General features: G+C 41.8%; 2 protein-coding genes across 9 annotated transcripts in view; one reads left to right on the top strand and one right to left on the bottom strand.

Annotated features, from left to right (window-relative positions):
• CHID1 (chitinase domain containing 1) overlaps window positions 1-8,116 on the bottom strand; it is a 101,704-nt gene extending 93,588 nt beyond the window's left edge. Inside the window, exons 1-6 of one of the 5 annotated variants that reach the window (XM_032691988.1) lie at window positions 6,871-6,887; window positions 5,066-5,138; window positions 4,171-4,313; window positions 2,820-2,969; window positions 1,405-1,537; window positions 453-497 (exon numbers count right to left, since the gene is read on the bottom strand). In XM_032691988.1, coding sequence (XP_032547879.1) covers window positions 453-497; window positions 1,405-1,537; window positions 2,820-2,969; window positions 4,171-4,296 — 454 coding nt within the window. In that variant the 5' untranslated portion in view covers window positions 4,297-4,313; window positions 5,066-5,138; window positions 6,871-6,887. Of the gene's footprint in view, window positions 1-452; window positions 498-1,404; window positions 1,538-2,819; window positions 2,970-4,170; window positions 4,338-5,065; window positions 5,139-6,573; window positions 6,737-6,870; window positions 6,919-8,043 lie in introns of those variants that run through there. The other 4 variants (XM_032691989.1, XM_032691987.1, XM_032691990.1 and 1 more) reach the window with 4 other exon arrangements.
• A 3,258-nt stretch (window positions 8,117-11,374) lies between these two features.
• Window positions 11,375-23,695, top strand: part of AP2A2 (adaptor related protein complex 2 subunit alpha 2) — a 48,621-nt gene continuing 36,300 nt past the window's right edge. For all 4 annotated transcript variants that reach the window (XM_032689983.1, XM_032689981.1, XM_032689982.1 and 1 more), the window contains exon 1: window positions 11,375-11,545. In XM_032689983.1, coding sequence (XP_032545874.1) covers window positions 11,479-11,545 — 67 coding nt within the window. In that variant the 5' untranslated portion in view covers window positions 11,375-11,478. The remainder of the gene's footprint in view (window positions 11,546-23,695) is intronic.

Raw genomic sequence — 23,695 nt, 5'->3', positions numbered from 1 at the left:
GCTGTTTTCCCTAGACACACACTGTAGCACATCCCATGAATTCCCAGCTTCAAGGGGAGAAGAGACGAAGCAGGACTTTTCTACTATCATGCAGGAAAGTCTGATTGATTCAGATTTTGATTTTTTTTTTCTTTTTAACTACACAGAACCCTGAGCAACAAGTCTGAAGACTGCTTTCCCCGGGGGAGGCATACAATGTATGCCTCCAGTGAGGACCTGTGAACCAAGACTTATCCAGAGACAAGAGGTTAAGGCAAAACATTAAGGCACCAAGAAGGTCAACACTTCAGTTACCTAACTATCTATAGTTATCTGCTTTTATTTTTCTTCTCAGACTGTGCAAAGGTAACCTCCCTTTCTCCCATACACACCTGGAACAAAGCCTTCCTTTGATCTGCTGGCAGTTAAAGAAGGTAAGAAAGCAAGCAAATAAACACAAAACAGAGGCTCACCTATTTTGATGTTTTTGGAGGTTTTCCTGACATCTTTCATCCAGCCTGTCAAAAAGCATTAATTAAGACAACTCTTAAAATACAAATGATGTTGACAATGATGATATATTTTCAAGCATTCTTCAAATAAAGTAGCATAGATTCATTATACGTATATTTCTGACACTGACTAATAGTTCACAATCAACACAGACAAAACCAGAATTTAAAGCTATTAACCTGCACCACAGCTTTACTACAGTCTTACAATAGTCCCTGCCCAGCCCCTCCCTGCTGCTTAGTTCTGCCTCACTATGGAAACTACTTTATTGCCTTCTCAGAACAACACTTTTGGAGTCACCAAGCATCACTTGGGAGCAATGTTTTGGGTTTTTTTCTGATGGTACTTTAAAATGTCCCATCCACTCCTCTTGGCAGTAATTGACTAGGATGAATTTGTTAGTAGGCACCAACACGGTAAGAATCATGGCTGTTTCAAATGAAATTCCACATTCAATCAAGTTCAAAACCATAATCTAGTACATTCTAGCTGAAATTTGAACTTGCTGCCAGTTTCTTGATAATGAAGGAAAAAATTCTCTTCAAATTAAATTTAGCTTCCATTTCCAAAATAAATTCACCCTAAAGTTTTTTTGCAAAAAAAAAAAAAACAACCAAAACTCACAACAGGTAAACAACTGCACAGTGCAAACACCAAAGACTATTTCTACCCATACAGACTCTTTGTCCCTTCCATTTTTTAAGAGGTACTTTGTAGCCTGGTGGAAAAGTCAATCTTCCCACTTGGGAAGGAGATTGTGGTAGCAGATGGGGACAGAAAGAAGTTCACTCTGAAAAAAACTCCCAGAGAAATGTAATGGATGAAAGAACTTCACCATGAGGCAGAGCCAGCAAAAACCACGTAGTCTGCAACAATACTGCAATTCATATTCAAAGGAAAAGAAAATAATACCTTTATCAGCATCATGGAGCCCGGTGAACTGGAACATTTCCTTCCCTTTCCTTTTCACTTGTAACCAAACTGGTGAGATTAGTGTAAATTTGTTCCCAAATATTTTAGCAATGTCATAGCCATGGTTGTTCCACTTGAAAAACAAGTGAGAAAAAAAAAAAAGTGAGAGACTCAGAAGCCAGATATACACTTTACTTTTGACCAATATAAACTCTTTAACACAAATGTCATCATCTGCTAGATCCCTATTTGTTCATTTGAAAAAACCTTCTGGGATATTATTTTTCCTTAAATAAGGAAGTACTCTGGAAACTCTGGTAGCTACATGAAAGACAAATTGTGCAAATTGTGCAAATTCTTAACTACAGAAACTTGAATGTAGGCTCCAACACAGTTTTGAATTTAAGTCGTGTAAGACTGAAACAAGTGAAAACCATCCTTCTAAACAAAAGGATGAAACATTTATTATTCCAGAAAGAATGTTTTGAATAATAGTAAGACAGGAGAGCAAAGGAGATCAGTTCCATAGCAGCATATAATTGTTAGCTGTTGATTTAGAAGGTTCAAGATGACAGCTGCAGAGTGAGGACACTTAGTAGCCCTCTTGTTCTGACTTCACAACTTCACCTGGTTCATCAGCAACAAGAGAATACTATCATCACTGTTACAACCAGTCTTAAGGAAACTTTGCTGTCTGACCATCCAGGAGTCACTCTAGGAGTCACACTCCCACCACTTCAGACTTTCACTCCTGGGACTGAGGCCTCTTCACATCAGGCAGTTCCAGTGACTGACAGGTGCCCATCTTGTCTCCCTGCACACCCCACACTCACAGTCAGACCAGTTCCCCTACCAGCTCAGCCCTGAGCTTCCCACAGCAGAGACTCAGATGTCTGGATCCTTAAAGCAATTTAATTATGACAGGACCCCCAAAAAAGGAATCCCCAGGATTTTGTACCCCCACAGTCTATGCCCATAACAGTCTGGGGTCTTCCTGCTGAGTCATCAACTCCTGCTGCATTTGAGTGCCTGGTCACCTGGGTGCCACAAGTCCCCGTGCTCTTCGTGATGCAAAGGGTCAGCAAGAGCTGCCACCATTTCCTCCCACCCAGGGCACAACCTGCAGCTCACACTGCAGCTGCACACCCAGCTATCAGCACTGAGAGTATTCCTCAACAACATTGAGAAGAAAAACAACATGACCTAGACATCCTCCAAGAGACAGATGAGAGAACAAGGGTTTGAGACCACCGGAACCCCAGCTCTCAAATAATCCTCTGGCTATTTGACTGTGTTTGACCAGCAGTTCTCATTATTATAAAAATGCTTCTAAAGCAGGGATGCAAGCTTGCAGGATAACACAATCTGCTGCATACCCATTCAAAGCATGAATTTTATCTGTTGTATCAACTTACAGGAGTAATATATCCCAGAACATCTCCTGAGAAATGTCTTTCCTTCATCTTCTTGGAGCAATAACTTCTATGTTCCCGTATTATATCCTTTGCTTTTGGATCCACAACTACCAGTCCCCGGTCCTGTACATTTTTATCAGAATGCAGCATCTGCAAAGAGAAGACAATTATCAGTTAGATGAAATAACCACTTTCAATGGCAACAGACTTTAAACACAACAAAATAAGAAATCACTTCATTAAACTCTGAGCACTCCATTTAAAAGAATGCAGAGCAGTTTGATTTAAAACTGAAACGTTCAAGTCCTCAGAAATGATTTGTCATCCTCGGTAAACTTAGTTTGTTTGGAAGGCAAAAAGCATATATAAACACACAAAAAAAATCAAGACATGATAAGATTAAAGAACATCATTCATGACAGCTGATGGTGTTCTACTCTTTGGCCAATGCTTTCTGCCATGTTACCCCTAAAATAATAAAAAAAGGTTAGGACTTCTTAACCAAGAATTTGAAGACAACTTTTAAACTTGTTATGTTTTAGTCTGAGAATGCTGCATTGTAGCTACTGAAGGTCAAGGTTTTAAACACCTTTCCTTAGGGAAGATACTTCAACTAAGCCAGCACAAATAGTTTTAACAGATAAAAAGAGTGGGAACACATTCTAATAAGGTGTGCATGGTGAGTACACAATAACCACCCATTGATTCAGCATAAGGAATTTAGAGATATGACCTGTCTTAACTCTTTGTATTATCCTCACTACTGCAGACTAGATTTTTCTCATGGTAGGTGTTGAGCAAGCAGGTAACACAAACAATGAGAGATGTATATCCATAATGATAGGAAACAATAACATGCTCAGCAACTGAAGAGAGACTTCAGCATGTTGGCTCTGCTTGCACTGATTACTGGGGGACTCTGACTAATTTCTGCCTGCAAAGGAGTTGCTGGTTAGAAGGCTCTTCAAACTCTTCTAACAGGATACAGCCTTCCCACTGGCAAGGCTCCATTCCACCTGTAAATGATCTAGTGCTCTTGGCCCAAATTACTGTTCCCCACCCCACCTTCCAAAGGGATGGAAGTATGTTTCCTGAGGGGACAAAAACTTCCTGCTTCTGCAGCTTGCATGGAGCATAGAGCTCCAGAAGTCTACACCATACTGGTTTAAGGAGTAAACCATTTGTGACACTTAAAAAAGCTGAAGAAAAGGACAAAGAGTCTTATTTGTGAGCACAAGCTTCAATGGAAATGCATTAACACTGTTCTCACAGAAGTAGAGTCCATTTACCAAAGTTCAATTAGTTCACTGTGCATGTTAGATAAGACAAGCATTTCTGTTATTTCTCTTACCTTTTCTTCCATTTTTTTTGTAGCGCCTTTCTTTGCATCTGTTTTTGACAAGGTACCTTCAGATAGCCAGCAAATCATTGTAAGAGAAAGTGAAGTACAGAGAAGCCTCATGGTGTTTTTCCTCATGTCAAGTTTCTCTTTCCCTGAAAACATAAAGGTTCAAATCTCTGAGAACAGGAAATGAGAATTAGTAGAGAACAGTTCTGTTCTGTGCTATTTATCTATCACACCTTATTTCTCTAAGAGGAAAGACTTTACAAAAAAAAAAATAAAATAAACAAATACAGCCAGAGCTTGTTTTTCAACCTCTCCCCATTCATATGTAGCACTGGTTTTCCGGCCTAATTCCCAGCAGTGAATAAGAAGAAAATAGAGAAAAAATACTAAGCATTAGGGAAAATAGGGTAAAAGAAGTAAAATAACAGAATGAAAAGCAATCTGTTACTAATTGTGGAAGTCCTAAGTATCAAACTGACACTAGCTTTCATGTATAATAAACCAGTGGCTCTAGATATGTATCTGGCTGCTTCTTGTAATTATGAGATCCTAATGGACAAGAAAAAAGGTTATGTTTTTCACAGTTTTCTGCGGTTTTGTTACACTTAAAAAATTATCTTGCTTCCTCTGTTACTCTACCACTCACTTTAAAGACTTACAAGCTCATTTCTACAAGTCATATTTACAATACTTGTCCTGTTCACACTGATAAGAAGTGCTGCTCAAAGTCTGAGTATTTTGTTTCTGTACAAAACATCAGGTGAGGAATCCCATAACAGCAAATTGAGCATTCTAAAAGACTACTGTGGTAGAAGGAACCTTAAAGGTTCAGTGCAAATGTAATTAATGAAATAGCAGGGATAATGTAGGGATGAGATCAACAACCCAATAAACTTACTTGCATTTGGATGTCTCTGGCTTAGCAGTAAGGTTTTAAAAAGTAGAGGTATTTATTGTAGGAGTTAGAGATTCTGCCGAAAAAGTGAGGAATACATGATTAGGGAACAAAGCAGAAGAATGATGGCAGCAAAAGTGCTTGAAAAAAAAACCAATGTCACTATCACCAAAGAACACAAAGTATCAAAAACCTCATGCACAAAATTATTTGAAGGCTTTAATCAAGTCTTGTAAAGACTGCAAAATAAAAGCAGAAAGCCTCCTAATATTTCTTGAATCCAGAGGGCAGGGTAAGAGCTAAATTGCTATACAGTTTGAAATTCACTATTATTAATAATTAAGGTGTTATGCCTCTACTTTGACTTCAAGGTCACTGGTAACCTCCTTGTTTTTCACATCCTAAAAAATCAGAAAACCACGTTGCTCTTGATATCATCTCCTCTGTTCCACCTAGCTTGGCAAGATCTATAAACTACTTCAGGGAAGAACAATTGAGATCCTGAATAGTCAATACAAGTCTTAACTATTTGGACAGGATATCAATTCTTCCAGAAGCTCGTATATATTGATTTGGAGGTGTCTGATTTCACTTTCAAAAACAATTAGCGACTGCATCCGCTTCCCTGAAAAGAAGATAACGTCTAACAGCTGAAGAGCTGAAGTTTAAAAAACCATTACTGAACTCCAATTAGACATCAAAATGTGCTCATTTCCTTGACACGATCGTATCCATCTGCCAACTATTGTCAACACAACATCCACTCCAAATTTATAGAAGGCACTGAGCCTGTCGCAAAACAGTTTCTGACTCTTGGTTGGAAACTTATTTTAATAATTTGTTCTTCAACAACATCAGTTTAGTGAAATTTAAGTAGACAGCATCCTTCTAATACATGAAGATGAATTAGTCAAATGTGCTTTATGGAAACCATAAGCATGAATTTTGCAAGCTTTACAAAACTAAATCCTCATCAAGTTTTTCTTCTGCAAATTCACCACCATTTTTAAACTCTTCTTGAACTAATCTCAGTAAAACTGTATTTGCTTGGCATTCTTGTTTATCTCCTTTATCACTGCAAAATGCAACCAGAATTGAAGACCACCTGTGTCCTTGTTCAACTGGTACTATCGACAATTTAAAGTTTAAAACATCTTTTGACAAACTGATCTGAAGCTCAGGTTTCTCTTTTAGCCAGGTCACAAATGTCGTTTAACCCCAGTCTCCACCTGAGGTAATATACTTTTAGTCAGCTATTTTAAATGCATCTTTATTTTGAAAAGGGAGAAAAGCTGTCAGAGATTTAGGCTATCCAAAATAAGCAACCAAAGAAACTAAATAAACTTGGAGGCTGGCACTGTACTGAGTTAATAGATTCTTATTACAGCTGCAGAAGGAGCCTGCACCACTTAGTAAGGAAAGACCAGGAGGCATGCTGATGATGCGTTTTTAAATGAAATCAATAAAAGCTATAGCGGGGAGTGAAGAGCGAGGATAAATCCGTTTCTAACCTGTGTAAACATTAAACCCTTTCCTCTTGTAAGATAGCTCTACTTTGACGGTCAGAATTGTCTCCCCCACTCGTCTGAATCTTGAGATACCAAAGCTCCCCCAGCACCTGCACGCCCGCTATGGCAGCGCCGGCCCCGCCGCGGCCTCCCCCGAGCTCAGAGCCGGTGGGGCTGCGCTGGCCGCCCCCGGTGCCGAGTCTCCCCCCAGCCGGCTGCGGCAATGCCGAGGGCCCCCACGCCGCCGGAGCACGGCCGCGCCGCCCGGCCCTGCCCGCCCGGCCCGCGGACGCCACGTACCGCCCGCCGCCGCCGCGGAAGTGCGGGCGGGCGGCACCGCCCCCCCGGCTCGGGCCGCGCCAACATGGCGGGGCGGGCGGAGGGAGCGGCGCCGATCCTGGCTCCAGGCTGGCGCTCCGGACGGGCCGGGAGCCGCGGGAGCGACGCCATATCCCGACTGAGCCCCTGGGGCAGAGCCGTTTGTTGGGCTGTCCCGTCTCGTGCAGGGGTGCGGTCGCTTGGGGATCATCAGTACCCCAAGAAAGCAAATGCTAGTCATGGTCTAACAGTGAATTCCCGTGAAGAGCCTTCTGGTTTAGCCCAAGCTGTAGTAAATAGCTACAGCTCCAGGTTTAGCCTGGAGAAGAGGAGGCTGAGGCGACCTTATCTCTCTCTCCAACTACCTGACAGGAGGTTGTAGCCAGGCGGGGGGCGGCCTCTTCTCCCAGGCAACCAAGTGACAGGACAAGAGGACACAGCCTCAAGCTGCACCAGATTGAAACTGGACATTAGGAGGAATCTCTTCGCAGAAAGGATGATTACATGTTGGAATGGGCTTCCCAGGGAGCTAGTAGAGTCATTGTTTCTGGAGGTGTTCAAGGAAAGACTGGCTGTGACGCTTAATGCCATGGTCAAATTGACATGGTAGTGTTAGGCCATAGGTTGGACTCGGTGATCTCAGAGGTCTTTTCCAACCTAATTGTTTCTGTGAATCTGTGAAATAGTGTAGGTAAATCGGGAGCTTGGCTAAAATACACACACTGGCCTGGAGGCAAAATGATCGTATAGACAAGGCTGCAGAGAGTCTGCAAGCAACACTGCTAACTCTGGTGTGCAGAGAGGAGGAGCCAAATCCCAGATGGCTCTTAACAGGTTCAAAAATAAAAGATTATGTTTTAAATTGAGATTTTTATTTTCTCCTGTTTTGACCTTCTACAGTTTGTGTTTTTGCATGCAATATGGCTGTGGTACTGCTATTTTTACTGCAGCCCAAGTTTTGTTGTAACCCTGTTATTTCACAGGCTGCTTGCAGGAACTAAATACCATATCAAAAGACTTGATGATAAAAGGATGTGTTATGTCATGATGCAGTCATGCCCAGCATATCCTGGCAGTGTGCTTCCCAAAAGAGACCTTCTTGTGGCCTGCTTTCTTTCTTGGTGAGACCTCCTAGAAGCTGAACTGTATAGTTACCTTATTCTGCTGCTATGCCCTCTTCTTTCATTCCTTCCTGTGTAATGAAGATCTTCATGAACATTCTTTAGCAGTGGAAAAAAAAAATATTATTCCTCTGAACATAAGTCTAGCCAGTGAACCAGATCCATCAAAAATTTCTGGAAATTTTGAGTTTCATGATAATGGTATTATCCTAACTTTGTGGGTTTTAATGTTGAAAGCAGCACATCTGATACTCTGGCATGGCAGAAGGCATTGTGCTCTCTGTTAATGGATAATGAATGTTAGATGTCAAGTGCAGAAACAGAACTGAGTGTACACATGGAGGAGCCACCGATTCTGTTTTCCACTTAGTTCTTTTTGCTTCCAGTAATGGCTGGAATGATCATGAGGAGCAGAAGAAAACAATAACTGATGGTACAAATCTGACAGAAGTAACAAAGGAAAAGGAACAATTCCTTTTTTGTAGTTCCCACAACTGGATACATTCAGTTGAGTAGTAATAGTTTTATGAAGGTCAGTGCAATTATTCAAGTCTTTGTACCAAACCGCAGTGAAATTCTGAAAAGTTAATAAAGCAACTTCCATGTGAAATGGAAAAGAAGGGACAGACATTGTGGATTTGCTGGCATACAGATGTGATACAAAACATTTTGTGTAATAGGAAAATGTTTCTTAACACTATTTCCTCTTTAATGCTGATTTTACAGTAATTAGGAATCTCTTAAAAAATTACAGCATTGTCAGATGGGCGAAACATCTGTTTTTACACAGACTGGTGTTTTATACATGTTAGACTCAAACCAAAATGTTTTTCAGAATTACAAACTCGATGTGTTTGCAGAAGGCTGTTCCTGGTGTGAACTCTGAGCTGGGTAACGGCTGAGCTCACATTACAATGTTTCTTTCAATCAGGACGCATCTAGAGACCATTACAGGCTCTGTTACCTCTAGCTATCTACTTATTCACATAAAATTTGTATCTTGTCCCTACCAAAACCATCTGAAATAGACTAATAAGTTCTCAGTTATGACACAATAAGGGCAGACATATGGCTACACATTTGTCTTAATTGCATAAGCCATTGTTGAGGCAAAAAGACAGGGAGCAAGGATGAATATAGTGAAGCCTCAAAAGTCAGTCAAAGGATATTGATATAAAATAATCAGGGTATGTGTACTGCACACTGAGCTCCTTCAAATGAAACATTTAGCTGTATAGTTACAGAATTAGAGATATCCATATGTGTTAACCACTTGACTATTTGCCCCGTTCTCAAGAATCATTTGCAGTTCATACTTAGCTTGGTACTGCCACAGCTATTCACTGTCAGTATTTAAGCCACCACTGAGAAGGCAGTTGAAGTGTATGCACCTGCACGACTTGCAGTTGCAGTATTGATTGGAACACAGCCAGACAGGACCAACAGGTTAGCCTTTAGGTGTCACTGTGCTCTTAAGAGTAGAAGTTAGTTCAACATTTTGGATACCTCAAAAAAGATTTTTTTTTTTCTGATTACAGAAAAAACTTCATATAGTGACATATGAAATTTTGATGTTTAAAGGTATACGGAAATTATATATAAGCAAAAAAATCTACTTGTAAAGCTGTAAAAAAGGAAAGCTTTCTTCATGTAAGCCTACAGAAAATCTGTAGAGAATAATAGACTAGTTGTGCATGACTGGCTGTACTTGCACTTGGTCTACAAAATGGATCCAGGGACAAAGGGATATCTGCATGACTACCACATGCTGTCATCTTGTCTTTCTAATAGACACACACCTAAAAAACACTCGTGTAACAAGGTATCCTGAAAACATGCACAACAGACACTTGCGAGGTGACCTAACTGAGGTGTACAGCCGCTACCAGAGAGGGTATCAGGTATTATGTAGTTCTTTCTCTATGACAGAAAAACCTATCACTAACTTAAAGGCACTGGAGCTTGATGAGTCTAAAGAAGATGCAAGCTCTTAAACAAGGATTAACCATGGAAACAAACTATCCAGGGAAACAGTGAGTTTGATTGTGCCAGCAAGACTAAGTGCCTTTCTGGAAGATAGACTGTAGCTAAAAGCTAGATATTGGGTTCAATTAGAGGGGTGGGGGGTGGGGGAAGAAGAACAGGTGAAATGAAATGGCTTGAAGTATACTGGAAAAGAGGTGAAATGACTGCGAGGTCTCCAGTAGCCCTAAACCCCATGATTCTAAGGTCGTTATTTTCCACTAAGCATACTAATCACTTGTGTTACAGCTGAAGCTCCCACCATACTTTTGGGTGGGCAGACTAGGCCAGTTTTGACACGATTTGAATCTATTTTCGGCTGATGTGATTAAATGCTCTGTGCAGTCCTACCTCTTTGGTATGTTTAAGACAGTTTAACCTTGAAATGTTTTCAGTCTCAGGAGTAGATGTAGCGTGGGACTGTGTTGCTCTGCATGTTCGCAGCCTTCAGGAGAAACACGTGGCCCGGGGTTTGCAGTCTGCGGGCCCAGGGAGCCAGAGGGTGTACGTTGCTGTGTAACACAGAGCAGCTGCAGCACTCATGCTATTGATGGCAGGCTCACAAGGGCTATGTGACTAAGGATGGAGCCGCACACAGTAGCTCCTGGGCTGGTCAGTGTTCAGAGAGACCATGCAGGGTACATGAAACAGATCCCATGTACAGTTTTGGGGTCCCTATGGAGCAGCAGGACCAAGGCATGGCCTCCCAGGGTCCACCTTGTGGAAAGCATATTCTTACGGATGGCACCATTCAGAGTTCGTACCTTGCTCTCCATATTTTTGCAATAAGATCGTAGATTAACAGCCTGCTCAACGCTTAGCGAAATTTTCCTGTCTCCTGATCTGCCGTCCCTCTCCTTCCCCTCAGCTCTTACATCCTCTGAGGCAACTGTGAAGCTCGATATTTTCCCTTCAAAAATGATCAAACTTGTCGGCCGTTAGGGGCACGGGGAGCGGAAGGGATCGGGCTGTTCCCGAGCCCGGAGCACGCAGTGGGTTCCCACACGGACCTAGCGGCTGACGCCGTCCTGCCGCCCCCTCATCTCGACCCAGGCCCATTTGCCCCGGTGTGATGTGACTTGCTAATCGTGTCCCAGCAGCGACACCGCCGAGCTCCAGGGCCCGCAGGGTTGCACGAGGGATGGCCGGGAGCCGAGGACACCCCGGGGCCATCCCGGGGGCCAGGCGGGGCCGCGCCCGGCGGGGCTGCAGCGCAGTGAAGCAGCGGGGCCCTGCGCGGCCCGCGGCGTTCCCGCCTCCGCGCGGCAGGGGGCGCCCGAGCGCCGCCCGCCCGGCGGCTGCGGGGGCGCGGGAGCCCCGGCGGCGCCTGCGCGCTGCGGAGGCGGCGGCGGCGGCGGAGCGGCCTGAGGAGCCCGCGGGGAGAGCGGGCGGCGGCTGTGGGGTTTCGGCGTGTCGCGTCCCTGGGCGGCCGTGATCCAGCGCCACCATGCCTGCGGTGTCGAAGGGCGATGGCATGCGAGGCCTGGCGGTCTTCATCTCCGATATCCGCAATTGTGAGTGGCGCCGGGGCCGGGGCCTGGGCTGGGCTGGGCCAGACTGGGCCGGGCGTCGCCGTAGGCTGTTGCCCCGTGGGGCCGGGGCTTCACCCCTCGATCCCCGGCCCGGAGCTTCCCCCTGGTCCCCGCAGCGGGCAGCTCGGAGCGCTCCTGCCTCACGAAATGGCGACGCGCTCGGGGGGGGCGGCGCGGCGGGGAGGGGGGGTAGCGTACGGCGTTTGGCCGTGGGTTTGTGGGTTTTTGGGTGGGTGGGTTGCAGTGCTTCCCTGCGTCCCTGAGCACCCCGGTCACCCCCCTTCGCCCTCGGGTGTCGCGGTGGCCGCCCCGGCGCAGGGGGTGCCGGTGGTCGGTGCCGCCCTTGTTCGTGATGCCGGAGCGGTGCCGGGGCGCGGTGGGTGTGTGGCGGGGCAGGGAGAGGCGTCCCTGGGCTCCTTCCAGATCCCTGAGCGGCTTTCGGCTCATCACGTCACTGATGGAAAACAGGCCTTCGTAGGCGCCTGAGAACAGGGCCCTCAGTGCGTTGTGCCTAGGCTTGGCTTAAATTGGCTTTAAGATTCTGCTTTGACGGAAGATCAGCGCTTGGGATCAGTGTAATGAAACATGGGATGGAGAGGAGTGCGGTTGTGTTCCCCTGAGGGAAGCGGGAGGAGCATGTCCGTGAGTGTGTGGTGCAGAGATGAGGAGCACAAATCTACTGCTGCTTGGTGTGGGGAGCAAGGTGTATGTCTGAGAGCACAGCCCAGTGCTCAGCCTTCCTTTCTGTCCGAGAATTGCATGTGATGGTTTAATATTAATCGGAGTTAGAGATTTAAGTGTATGATGTGGCAGGAATTGCCTGGGGAAGGGCTAAGGTCGCTGTGGTTGGTGTGATGAAATAGCTCTATTTTGTCCACCTGTAGGTCTCTGTAGATCACTTGAGGCTATTTTAAAAGCAATGACAATAAGATCCCCTCTCTACCAGATGAAAACGGATTTAGAGAATTTTTTAATGTGAATTATAATGATCTAACTGGTCTTGTATTGGCATAACCATAGTAGCTTGGAAAACTCTTCATATTGAGATTTCTAATACAAAAAAAAGCTGAGGGAAAAATTATACTGGTAAAATGAGACCATTTAAACTAAAGTCAGGTGATTTGGACTTCTAGCCATGTAAATCTGGATTCTGTATGCAAAATTCAAGGTCGACAATTTCCCTTATAGCAGAAACTGTCTCAGTAGTTGGCTTTTTTTCAGAACGGAGTTGCAGGTCCTTAGGTTTCTTTAGACTTCACTCTTGTATGTGTAGAAGGTGGCTTATAAGATGTGTATCGGTTCAAGGTTACGTGAATGCTTTTGTGCTTTGTCTGGTTGGCCTGGCTGTTTACTGAAAATTTCCCAGTGTCCTGGTGTTCAGTGCAATGTGTAACATAGTTTCACTTGGTGTCATAGCCTCTAGGACTTGCTGTTGTATGTACCTGCTATTTTGTAATCATTGTTTTCATTCATTTAGCTAGAAGTAGCATGACTTTATCCTTCAGTGTCTTGTGTCTTGCAGTTGGTTAACGCATTTGTGCACTCTTGTTTTCAGTGGAGTTCAGTAGAGATAAATACCAGAAAAGCATTCAAGCTTCTGGGTTTGTAACCTGTGTTTGAAAATGTGGAATAACAAAATTTAAGGTTGTAGGATATAACAGATTAACTACTGATTTCCCCACAGGTTTGCTAGTGCATAGGCAGTGTGGGAACAGTGCTGAAACTACCTCTCTGTCCAGAAGGGACAACAAACCTCTCATGCTCTCAGTATCTGCAGGAGCAGATGTAACTTACTTGTGAAACAGATAGAATGTTAACACTATCACTGTTTAAACAAATACTGGTATTTCTCAAATGTTTTTTTACTGTCCAGACAGCTATATTGTAATTACTTGTGTATCTTTTTCATCTTCATAATGAAGAAAGTAGCTACACTTTCCAAATAGCTGCAGAAGAGCTCACAGTTCCCGCTAGTAGGTGATCTTTGAAACTTCCTAGTAGTTGTCTAATGGCAACACTGACTAAGATTCACAAAAATACTTGAGAGTATTCTCTAGAGACTGTGCTTCGCAGGCACTGGTGTTGGTTAAAGCTCCCTCTTTCCTTCTTCAGTAAGGAGCTAGATGTTGTCAAGAACAAAAAGTAACTGCCGTTTGGGTGAATGGAATCTTTTCACTTGTAAAACAAAGAAAATGTTCCTTTTCTGACCTGGGAGGGAAGCTAGACACCAAGTCATCTCTTGACCTCTGTTTCTAGCCTTAAAATTGGACTAAATATCTGACAGTTGCAGTGATGTGCAAAATTCCTGCTGGCATTCTTAATTTCAGTCTGAATTTTGGCTTTTTCATGTATCTTTGTAATACCGCTGTAAGGCCTGACACTTTGAGTTTGCCAGTAGCCCTTCCAGATTATGAATAATGGTGAAACATGGTGTGGTTTGTTTTTTTTTCTGAAAGATTTTGCACAGATAAGGATTCTACATTCTAGATGTAGCTGAAAAATGAAAATGCAGTTGTTGTGTGCTGACTGTGCCCAGGTGGATGCACAGCATGTGATTTCAAGTTAATAGAGTAACCTAAACTTCGATGGTTACTTATATAGATTTTGACTGCCTACCTTTGGAAATGCCTGATCTTCTTACATTGTTTTATTTCTTGGGCATTTGTACCTACAGTGTCTGCAGCACTAAATAATACATGATTCTCTTACAGGTTTATTATATTACTAATTCAGGAGTGATGCTGGTCTTGCCTATCTGTTTATGCCAGTCTGCTACAGGCTTCAAATAAGTCTTACTTAATAGCAGTTTAGCACTGTATTTGATTGTGAATGAACAGCTTGCACTACAAGTCTGTCTTTAATAGTTAAAAGGTTGGTTATCACTTCTGTGTTGATTATACATATTTTTGACACTTGGCTTATCTGTTAAACTTCCTGATATCTGTCCTAAATGCTTCTGTGCCACATGTGACTTGTTAAAGCAGACTTTTTTAAGAGTATTCTGATTTCTCAAATGTCTGTGAAGCTTTTAATTAAAAAAAGTTGGTATACTACTTGTAGCAGCAACTGTAAAATATTTTAAGGGGAAAAAAGTCTTCTTAGCCCTTTGACTTTGCTCTAGTCTCTGTGAAACTGTTGTATTGTCTTTTTTCAAAATGAAATGTTTTTTATTCATATAAATATCAAATGAATTTTCAAAATCTGATGATATAAGAAAATTAATTATTCTGCAGTTCCTGATCATTCTGCAGAATTTTGTTTCAGGGCAGCCTCTTGTTCTAGGCTCTGCATTTTGCATATAGAGATCCTATGCAGATGGCAGATAAAATAACCCTTTAGATGTCTGTCAGTTTGCCAGTAGATGTATGGACTTTTCTAGAAACTTGCTCATTTGGATTGTTTTATAACATATATGAATTACTACAGTAAATAGCTTCGTAGCTTGTCTTTTATAGACACCAGAGAAGAGGCAAGAAAACTACAGATGGAAAGCCAGACTGAAGTCCTTGGTTATAATAGCCCAGTTAATTAGTACTTAGTTAATGTGACCCACTGAGAAAATAATTAGATGTGGCTATGCTGTACAAAAGATTGTGGTGATGGTGGAGCTGGAAAGCTCTGAATCCTGTGATTTGGTGAAGTGCTATCCAAACTCAGGAGTTCAGGTCAGGAAGAGTCCTTGTCAACTGCATGGATTAAGTGCCTCATGAACTAAAACCTAACAAGATCTGCATGTGTTACACGCATATAGACTCCTGCAAGAAATGTTTATTCTTAAATAGTATGTTAAATCTTTTTTTCTTGCATATTCCTGCAGTACTGCTGAAATGATTTGGCTTATGCAAGATGGTGCTGTATAAACTCCCCAGCTGTCTTAGCTGACAGATGCATCATCAGGAGTCTGTTGTCATTTTTTTTGACTGCAGCTTTATGCTTATCTCACAATGAAGTACTTTTAAGTCATTTGTCACTCAACTTCTTCTGCTACAACAACAGTGCTACCCTACTATTCCCCCTGAAAATTGGGAAAGCTTGCTTTTGTCCTTTCATTTGCAGGCAGTAGTGCAGAAATAGTTTCTATAACAATATTGAGTGTACTACTGGTGACCGCCTGCTCCATGGTAAAATTGGGAAGTCCTGTACTCTTGGGTTGATGAAATGTGTCTACACAGAGGCAAAAGCTACTTTTGTCACAGGCTTGGAGGACAAGATAGCTCTTAATTTCCCTCACTGCTTTAGATAACTTTCTTGCCTAAAAGTCAGACAGAGGGAGGCAGGATTCCTTTAGTTTGTTTTCCACATGTTTCTGTATATGTTCTCTTCCAAGATGCTGTTTCTTTCTCCTCAGGCTATATTTTTCCTTAAATAAAACCCAACAAATGTATTAAACAAAGATCTGTCTTCTCTCATAGGACTTAATGCATTGATTCTTCTTTGTACTGGGCAAGGATAGTGTACAGAGGCTGAGCCTCCCAAAATGTAGCTTTGCTTGATTGAACTGGGACTGATGAATCAGGTTACATATAAGCAAGTGGGGATTGAAAAAGGCTGGTTCATTAAATTCCTCATATGCTGATCACCTGTTTGAATGAATGGTAGTTATGGACTGCACTACAGGTGTATGTGGGAGGAGCATGTACATGGATTAAATGACTACATGGGTATGTGTAGAGCTATTTGTTCTCTGTAAGAACAACCAGACAGTGAAACAAACTCTACACAGGGGGAGTTGAGCACATACAACTTGGTTTAGTTATCTGTCAGTAATTATTTTATGTCAGTAATACAGCTTTTAGTGTGTAGGCAGAGTTCCTGTAAGGTGTAGGTTCTTATTTGTATTGAGTATAGTTTTAAAGTAGGACTTTAATTGCTTCTGCAGACAGTCAATGACTTTACTTGTATTCTTAGATTACTTATCTCATTGAAAGAATTTGAAGGCAAGGCATCTTGCTTGCTCTCCTCTTTTTCTTGCAGGGCTATGGAAGCTCATCTAATATGTGTGGTTTCTGGCCTGAAAAAACAATCCTAAGTGCTGCTTAGAGCTATAATAAGCACTAAGTCTTGCATCACTTGCTACTATTTGCAGGAGAGTGATTTAAGGAAAACACAATTAGCCTGAGATTAGTCTGAGGAGGATGTCTAAAACAAAACTAGTGTTCTGCCCATGACTTCTCTGTCTTGGCTTTCTTCTAGTCATTTCATGGAACTCTGACTGAGTGGGCTGGTTGGGTGGTTAGGTTTTTTTTTTTGGTTTGTTCGTTTGTGGGGTTTTTGGTTTATTTTGTTTTTTTTTGTTTGTTTGGGATTTTTTTACACTTGAGTTTGTGCATGTTTGACTAAAGGGAGAGTAGTCAAAGAAGACAGTTAATGGATGAGAGGTAGTGAAGAGCTAGAATTTTTCATGTCCGTTAGATACACTGGAAAATATGGTATCTGCTTAATTTGAAGTCCTTTGCATAAAGGCTGCACATCAGGACTGATAAGAGGAAATTAAGGACTACTGCAGAGACTATTACATATCTGCATCAATTAATGAGGTAAAAAAGGATTTTTAGGGCTGATGAAACAGTAGTTTAGAAGTGATAGCTAAACTAGGAGCCTTTGGATAAGCTTCAAACTGTTCCTCTATATGAGCATGAACTAAAGTGGAAGAGAATCCACAGTGACCTGTAATAACTCATTGCAAATACTGCCTTGCCCTGTTGAAGGGAGTGTGACTGTACAGTGTGAAAAGACTGATCAAGGAAATGACTACTTAGGTGCTGCTCAGTCAAGGAAGGAGGAAGAGCTGCTTTATATAGAAGCCTAACCCTGCACCTACTGTTTGCACATCTTCTTGGCTCAAAGCTTTTACTGATAGTCAATGTCCTTTTGTCAACTAAACTGCTAAATAGATGTTCTGTGTGTCATAAAGTCATTCAGATATGAACTTCCAGTAAGCTTTCAATTCTTCTGGGGAAAGATCTGGTCTTAATTTAGACCCTATTACCTATTTACTCCTCAAACTCTGGTAACGTTTTTCTTAACTTGTGGTGCCTCGTTAGATGCTCACCATGGCTGTTTTTTTTCCTAAAATAATTTAACTTACATTAAATCACTGCAATTTAATACATCTGTATTTGGAAGCTACTTTTGTGCTCTTCTTTCCCTTCTCTTATGGGGACAAGGAGTTAATGGATTAGTGGATTACAGTAAAGCCTGCGACTCCCTGCTGTTTCATGAGAAGTGTTGTTACAGGGGTAAATCTCCAGCAGCACACTGGACGAAGAAACCAGTTTTGTGGATAGTAGAATATTAGAAAATGCGCTGTGCAGAATATTGGAAAATGCACTTTACAGAGTTCCTAAATATGATCAGTAGATCACTGATCTCTGTCTTTGGATTTCTAATCACAGCAGGATGTCCGAAGACACGACTATCTTCAACTGCCATTGTGCCATTCATGATCTTCGACATGGCAGACAGGCACGTCTTTCTCCTGATCAAACAGATCTTATGAAAGGACAGCACTCATGTTTTCATTCATATTAACAGGGTGTTAATATGTCATTAAGCAAAAAGCTTCTTGTTCTGCAGCCTTGAACAGGTCAATTTGTGAAGAAAAGTGAAGCCATAGTAACATTTTGTCAAGGTACAATATTTTATAGTAGTCCCTTTGGGTTAGTTGTGCAATGAGTTTGTAAACAATAGCACCAGCTTACTCAGGTGGAGCTGGACCTTGCATCTCTCTTGTAGTACTGCAGGTAATTTAACCAAATGAAGGAATTTGTGCAGACAGATGCTCATAATGTGAGGGCAGGCATACAGCAAACACACCACTCTAATGTATTGCTATGCAACCTGCCTGCCTTCCTTTTGGTCCTCTTCCCTACTGTGCTAAAGAGCCAGCTGAGAGGCTGGGAGAGCCAGACAATGGATTTGGTGTTTTTACTTCATGAAGATCATAATCTGCATAGCAAACGGTTAATCTGTACTCTAGAGCTGTAACATGAGTATCTGTCCCACTGGCAGGTAAAAGTAGTGGTTTAATTTATTGATATGAGATAAAAGTACTTTGAAAGCTCTTTCACAAAGGCAAGAATGGAGGCACTGATTACTTTTACATGAATATTTTCCTATATAAGTATTTCTACTATTTTTACTGTAGAGACTCTAGTGTTTGTTTTGATTTTGCCTCTTTCTTCCAGTTTCTTTCTCTGTTCTCTGACAGCAGGGTTCAAGAATGCAGTGTAGTCAGCATCATGCTTGCAGGCTGTTTTAGCAGTAGGAAAAGCAAGTGGATAATCTGGTTGCTTTATGCCAACTAAAGTGTGTTTGGATGGTGAATGTGGTGAACTTGCTTTATACCTGGTCATATCTTCTGCCAGCATTATCACTTCTTGCAAAGCTGATATGACTTACCCTTTGGATAAACCACTCTTGCCTTCTGATGTTTGGCTCCCCAGTTGACCTGCAGTAATACAAGGTAGTAGCAGGAATGTGTATGCCAGGAGGAGAGCAGCACTTAGGAACAGCCTGTAGTTGTGTCTTAAGAAGTATAGCCTTGATTCAAACTGGTTCTGATACTGTATCAGCATTTTGCTGAAGAGAAACTAGTAGCAGTTTGTTGGTGCTGTCTCTCCCATAGAACTGGCCAATCAGCTTGGATACTCTTAGTGTAGAGGCTAATGAAAACAGAACAAAAGAAAAATTCTTATGTTTGGAAAATAATGACTTGCAGCTCTCAAGGAAGGTGTCTAACAACATCTTTGAAACTGGGAATTTCAAGAACTGTGTTCTTGCCAAGGAGATGTTCTTAGCCACTAAGAAGTTTAGAGAATTTCCTGCTCTTAACCATGGCAGTATTTGTATTACTCTCTCCTAAAGAGAACAGTAGACTTGTCCTCTCTGCAAGCCCTGTTTAATAATTGAATGTGAACAGTCGTGTTATATTGGTGGTAGTGCCGCAGATAGTCACTGACACTACTGTTGTCCTTCAGAAAGTGTGACAGAATTGTGACAGGCTTTTTCTTGTGCTAATAGAGCCTCCTACCCAACATGCTTGATAGTTGTTCGTGCCAGTAATGGCACATCTATAATCATGGATTGTCAGATGGCCACAGGGCAGGTAAGGCTAAGAGGTAACATGGTGCAGCAGTTCTGACCTGTACATACATTCAAAACAAATGAATTATTGGGTGGGCTCAATTACACTGGTAGCTGATTGTAAGCAGATTGGAGCCAGATGAGTACTGGGAACATTAAACTTTTGTGAAGTGATTTTTTTCTGTTGCTTTAACTGTGGTCAATATGCCCATGTCTCAAAACCTTGCCTGCAGAAATCTACTCTGCTTGGTATTTGTGTAGGTGCTGAAAGAAAAAGTGCTTCTCTGTTCCTTTGAGAAATAAATGTGTAGACTTCGTCAGAAATATATCAGTCTCTAAGTGGTTTGTGTGAAAGTTAAGAACTTGTAGCAGTTCTGGGCAGCACAGATGTGCTCTGTACCTGCAACACGGCTTAGGCAGCCTGCAGTTAGTGTAGCAACAAGCTAATCCTGATGGAGCAGGTTACTAAGTGAGCCACAAGCAGCCTACTAATTCTCACCTTGAAGCACTTGCTTAATCTTGCAGCCCTACTGCCAAGTTAGTCTTAAGGTATGTCAGATGTTCTTTTCAAAGGAATGGACTCAACAAACTGCTTTGCTGTAACTTGTTTTCTCCTTCTTTAGATTGTAATGTAAAAGCTCCGAACCGAGGTATGGAGCTGTTATTTATGCAGTACTGAAATGCTGACTGTAGCCTGGATTACTAGGAGATGCAAGAATAGTAATTGGTTCTCTGATGAGCTGCATGACTTTTGATGTTCCCTACTCTATCTTTGTTAAACAAGATGGTAATTAAAGATAATAGTGCTCTGCAGACTAAATTTACCTTGCCTAGTGAACGCAGTAGGCAGCATGGTGGAGTCTGAAGCCTGACAAACTGCCAAGTATGAAGTAATCACTCCTAAGCACCTTGGACAATGTTTTGCCTGGGTATCTGTGTGCTCGGGTGCTCATCTTGGGAAAGACTCACAGCACTCCTGTACTAGGGCTGTAGGGCTGTAAACAGTGTGTGTCTTTTCGGCACAGTAGCAAACCCAAACTTATTGGCTTGCATTCACCGCTTTTAATAACTTGTTATGGATATTTAATCATAGTCTCGTTAAGCTGTTAGAAGTCCGAATAAGTGAAAGTTAAAAGGAAGTGGCCTGAACTCATATGGAACATAATCTTCTTGTGCTCTGGCTTAAATTCCATCCTACTCATCAGTCTGTATACACGACATGACCTTTATTAAAGCCTCTCCAAGTTAAATGGCATGACTGCAGAACATTTTGTTGGTGTACAGCTCTGAGAATTTCATGAAAGTGGGAGCTGTGTAACAGCCTGGAAGTGTGGTGGAGCAATTGCCTTTGCAAGCTCTGAAATGTAAATCTCTAGTCCTGCAGCACAGCACTCCTTCGGCTGTCATCGATGTCATAGCCCATCTTCCTTTTTCACTGTCTTTAAGGCTACTTAAGTGTTTCTAGTGATGATAAAAATGAAATATGCATGTAGAAATTATTCAGTGAGTGTTACCATGGCTGAGTAATGTGATGAAAGCTTCTCAATTGATTAAACATATTTCCTTTATCTGTGCCCTCCCTCCCCGAAGCAGTCAGACAGAAGATCTAGCTAAAAATTGGTCCTTGGTTTATGATACTCTTATTTTCTTTTTTCCTGTACAACTGAAGCTACCTGCTACTGTGAGATTTTGGGTTGCAGTTAATCAAGTTGGAGTAAGGTTACCCTTCAATATAACCGCTGGAGTTAAGGATATTTGGGTTTAAATACTTCAGCCTGGTTTTAACTCATAAGTTGTCCTAAGCATTGTTATGTGATTGTCCTCAGTGACATTTAATGCTTGGTGTGCTGGTACTGTTCTCTAAAACTTCACTTTCGGGCATGTATAGATTGTAATCAATAATAAGGCGACAACTTAATTGTTCATTGTGATTTCCAATATGTGGAGTTAAACTTTTATCACCAGCTAGTTGCTATGCTATTTATGATTGGTCAAGGTCTGAATGAGATCATATGTTGCCTTCAAAATAGAACAGCCTGAAGGAATTATTTGAAACAGGCTTTTGTTCATATGCTAAGCAAGTATTTAAATCTGGAGAATAAACCTTCAGATGTGAATTTGCTGTTTAATGTGGATGTTCCTGTCATCTCACTTCTACAGCATGGGGGTGGGATTTTCATGTTTGTGTTGCTGAGGCTGCAGACTATTTCTACCAAAGGTGCTGACTTCACAAATTCCTGAAGTATTTTAGTCAGGCTTTGCTTAATGCTCTGTTGCTGCTTAGGACAAAAAGAACCCAGGTTCTAGCAGTAACTGGTAATCTGTGAACATAGTAGGTAGATAATACTGCTTGAAAGGTTTGCTGAGAGGTTTTGGTGATTAAAAAAAAAAAAGAAAAGACGACCTTGATTTCATCTTGGGATAAGAAAAACTCGTTGATCTATATTTTTGTTCCCCTTTCCTCCATTTTTAACATCTGTGATCATTGCCACACTTGTTGAGGTTAGAGAAACAATTGCTAATAATTCAAAGTAAATATTGCAATTCACTTTTGTTACAAACATAAGCTAAAGATATAGAGCAAGGACCTAGCTGCCAATCCTACTCAGGTTAGCAATATCTGAGACTGAGGTCTACATTCTCTGCCCTGTTAATCTAAATGAAGTACAAAATCTCTAGACTCAGTGGTAATGTCTTAATGAGCTCTTCCCTTGGTAGAAGAGAAAATAAATTATTAGCTTTAGAAATTAAAATTTTCAGCAGGAGCAGATGAATGGCTGAAAATAAAGGAAGTGTTTTCAAGTCTTAAGAAATAGGTTACAAAACTGGAGGATTGTTTATTTACATAAACAGTTGCACCCTTTTGGCATGTTAATGTGGCTCCCTGTTCTCAGAGTGTGGACCCCGGAGCAAAGGACTTGTTTCAGTCTGGTAATGAACTCCTAATGCTGGCAAGTGCCTTAGAAACCAACACTTAAGTATCTGCTGTGTGCACAGTACAAATAATCTAATCCAGTTAAGACAAATCTAAAATCTATAATAGAAGACACTTCAGGTCTTAGATTGTATGAGCTGCTGCTCATTTATACAATAGTGTTGCTGTTTTAAACCTTGCACTTCAGTCTTTTGAGCAGTGCCCCTTATAAAACACTGTTGTAAAATGGAAAAATTCAATTCTAAGCAAATACGTAGGGTCTGTAGCTATTTTGTTAAAATGACTAGGCAAACTGTAGTAGTTGCTTCTGTTTTGGGCCTAACATATCTGTATTCCTGTGGCCATTATTACAGGCATATTAATATAAACCAGCTCTCTCCGTCTTATGCCAGAGTTGGTTTCGGAAGTGCTGATTTTTTTTTTAATCTAAATCAATATATTACAAAATCTGGATTTGTTTGTACTTGGCAAGGGATTCCCTTATACTTGAAATATTTTGCTATTAACCTATCCTAAGGCACTTGTTTCCTTGAGTTGCTTAATCACCTTTCATCAGGCCTGCTGTCAGATCATCTTTGGAAGATTAACAGTCATAGAGTGACACAGGAGTTGTTTCTGTGGAAGAAAGGGATGAGATTGAAGGTGCTTCAGATGCTGGTCATGATCCGCTCTTCAAGCCTTGTCACATAACCTGCTTGCACTGACACGGCTGTAATTGTGATCAGAGTGGTGGGGGGGGAAGTGTGGTGTGAACACAGGGCACGTGGTCCCCACTGCTCATAATGTTGGGCCTTAGGGCTAGGAAGTGTTTATTCATAACCTTGTAGCCAAATACATATGATGAAGAGGGAAGGAAGCTGTCATTTTCTGCAGCTAGTTGATGTTTTTAGAATACCTGAAACTCCTTGAAACTTCTGGAAAATGGACAAAGTTTTAGACTTCTTGAAAGTTTGAGTAGGTACAGGTCTGAATTTACACCAGAACTAAATGACCAGTTCTGCAAATGCTGAAGTGCACTTCATTTGCTTCCTTCAAATATCAAGCGACTGAGTATAATGCCTGAGTTGGCTGTTTTACCCTTCCATGCTCACTCATGTAGGATATAATGGACC

This window comes from Chiroxiphia lanceolata, chromosome 6 (assembly GCF_009829145.1).
Source record: "Chiroxiphia lanceolata isolate bChiLan1 chromosome 6, bChiLan1.pri, whole genome shotgun sequence".
Classification (NCBI taxonomy): Eukaryota; Metazoa; Chordata; class Aves; order Passeriformes; family Pipridae; genus Chiroxiphia; species Chiroxiphia lanceolata.
This window is presented reverse-complemented; position numbering and strand designations above follow the sequence as displayed.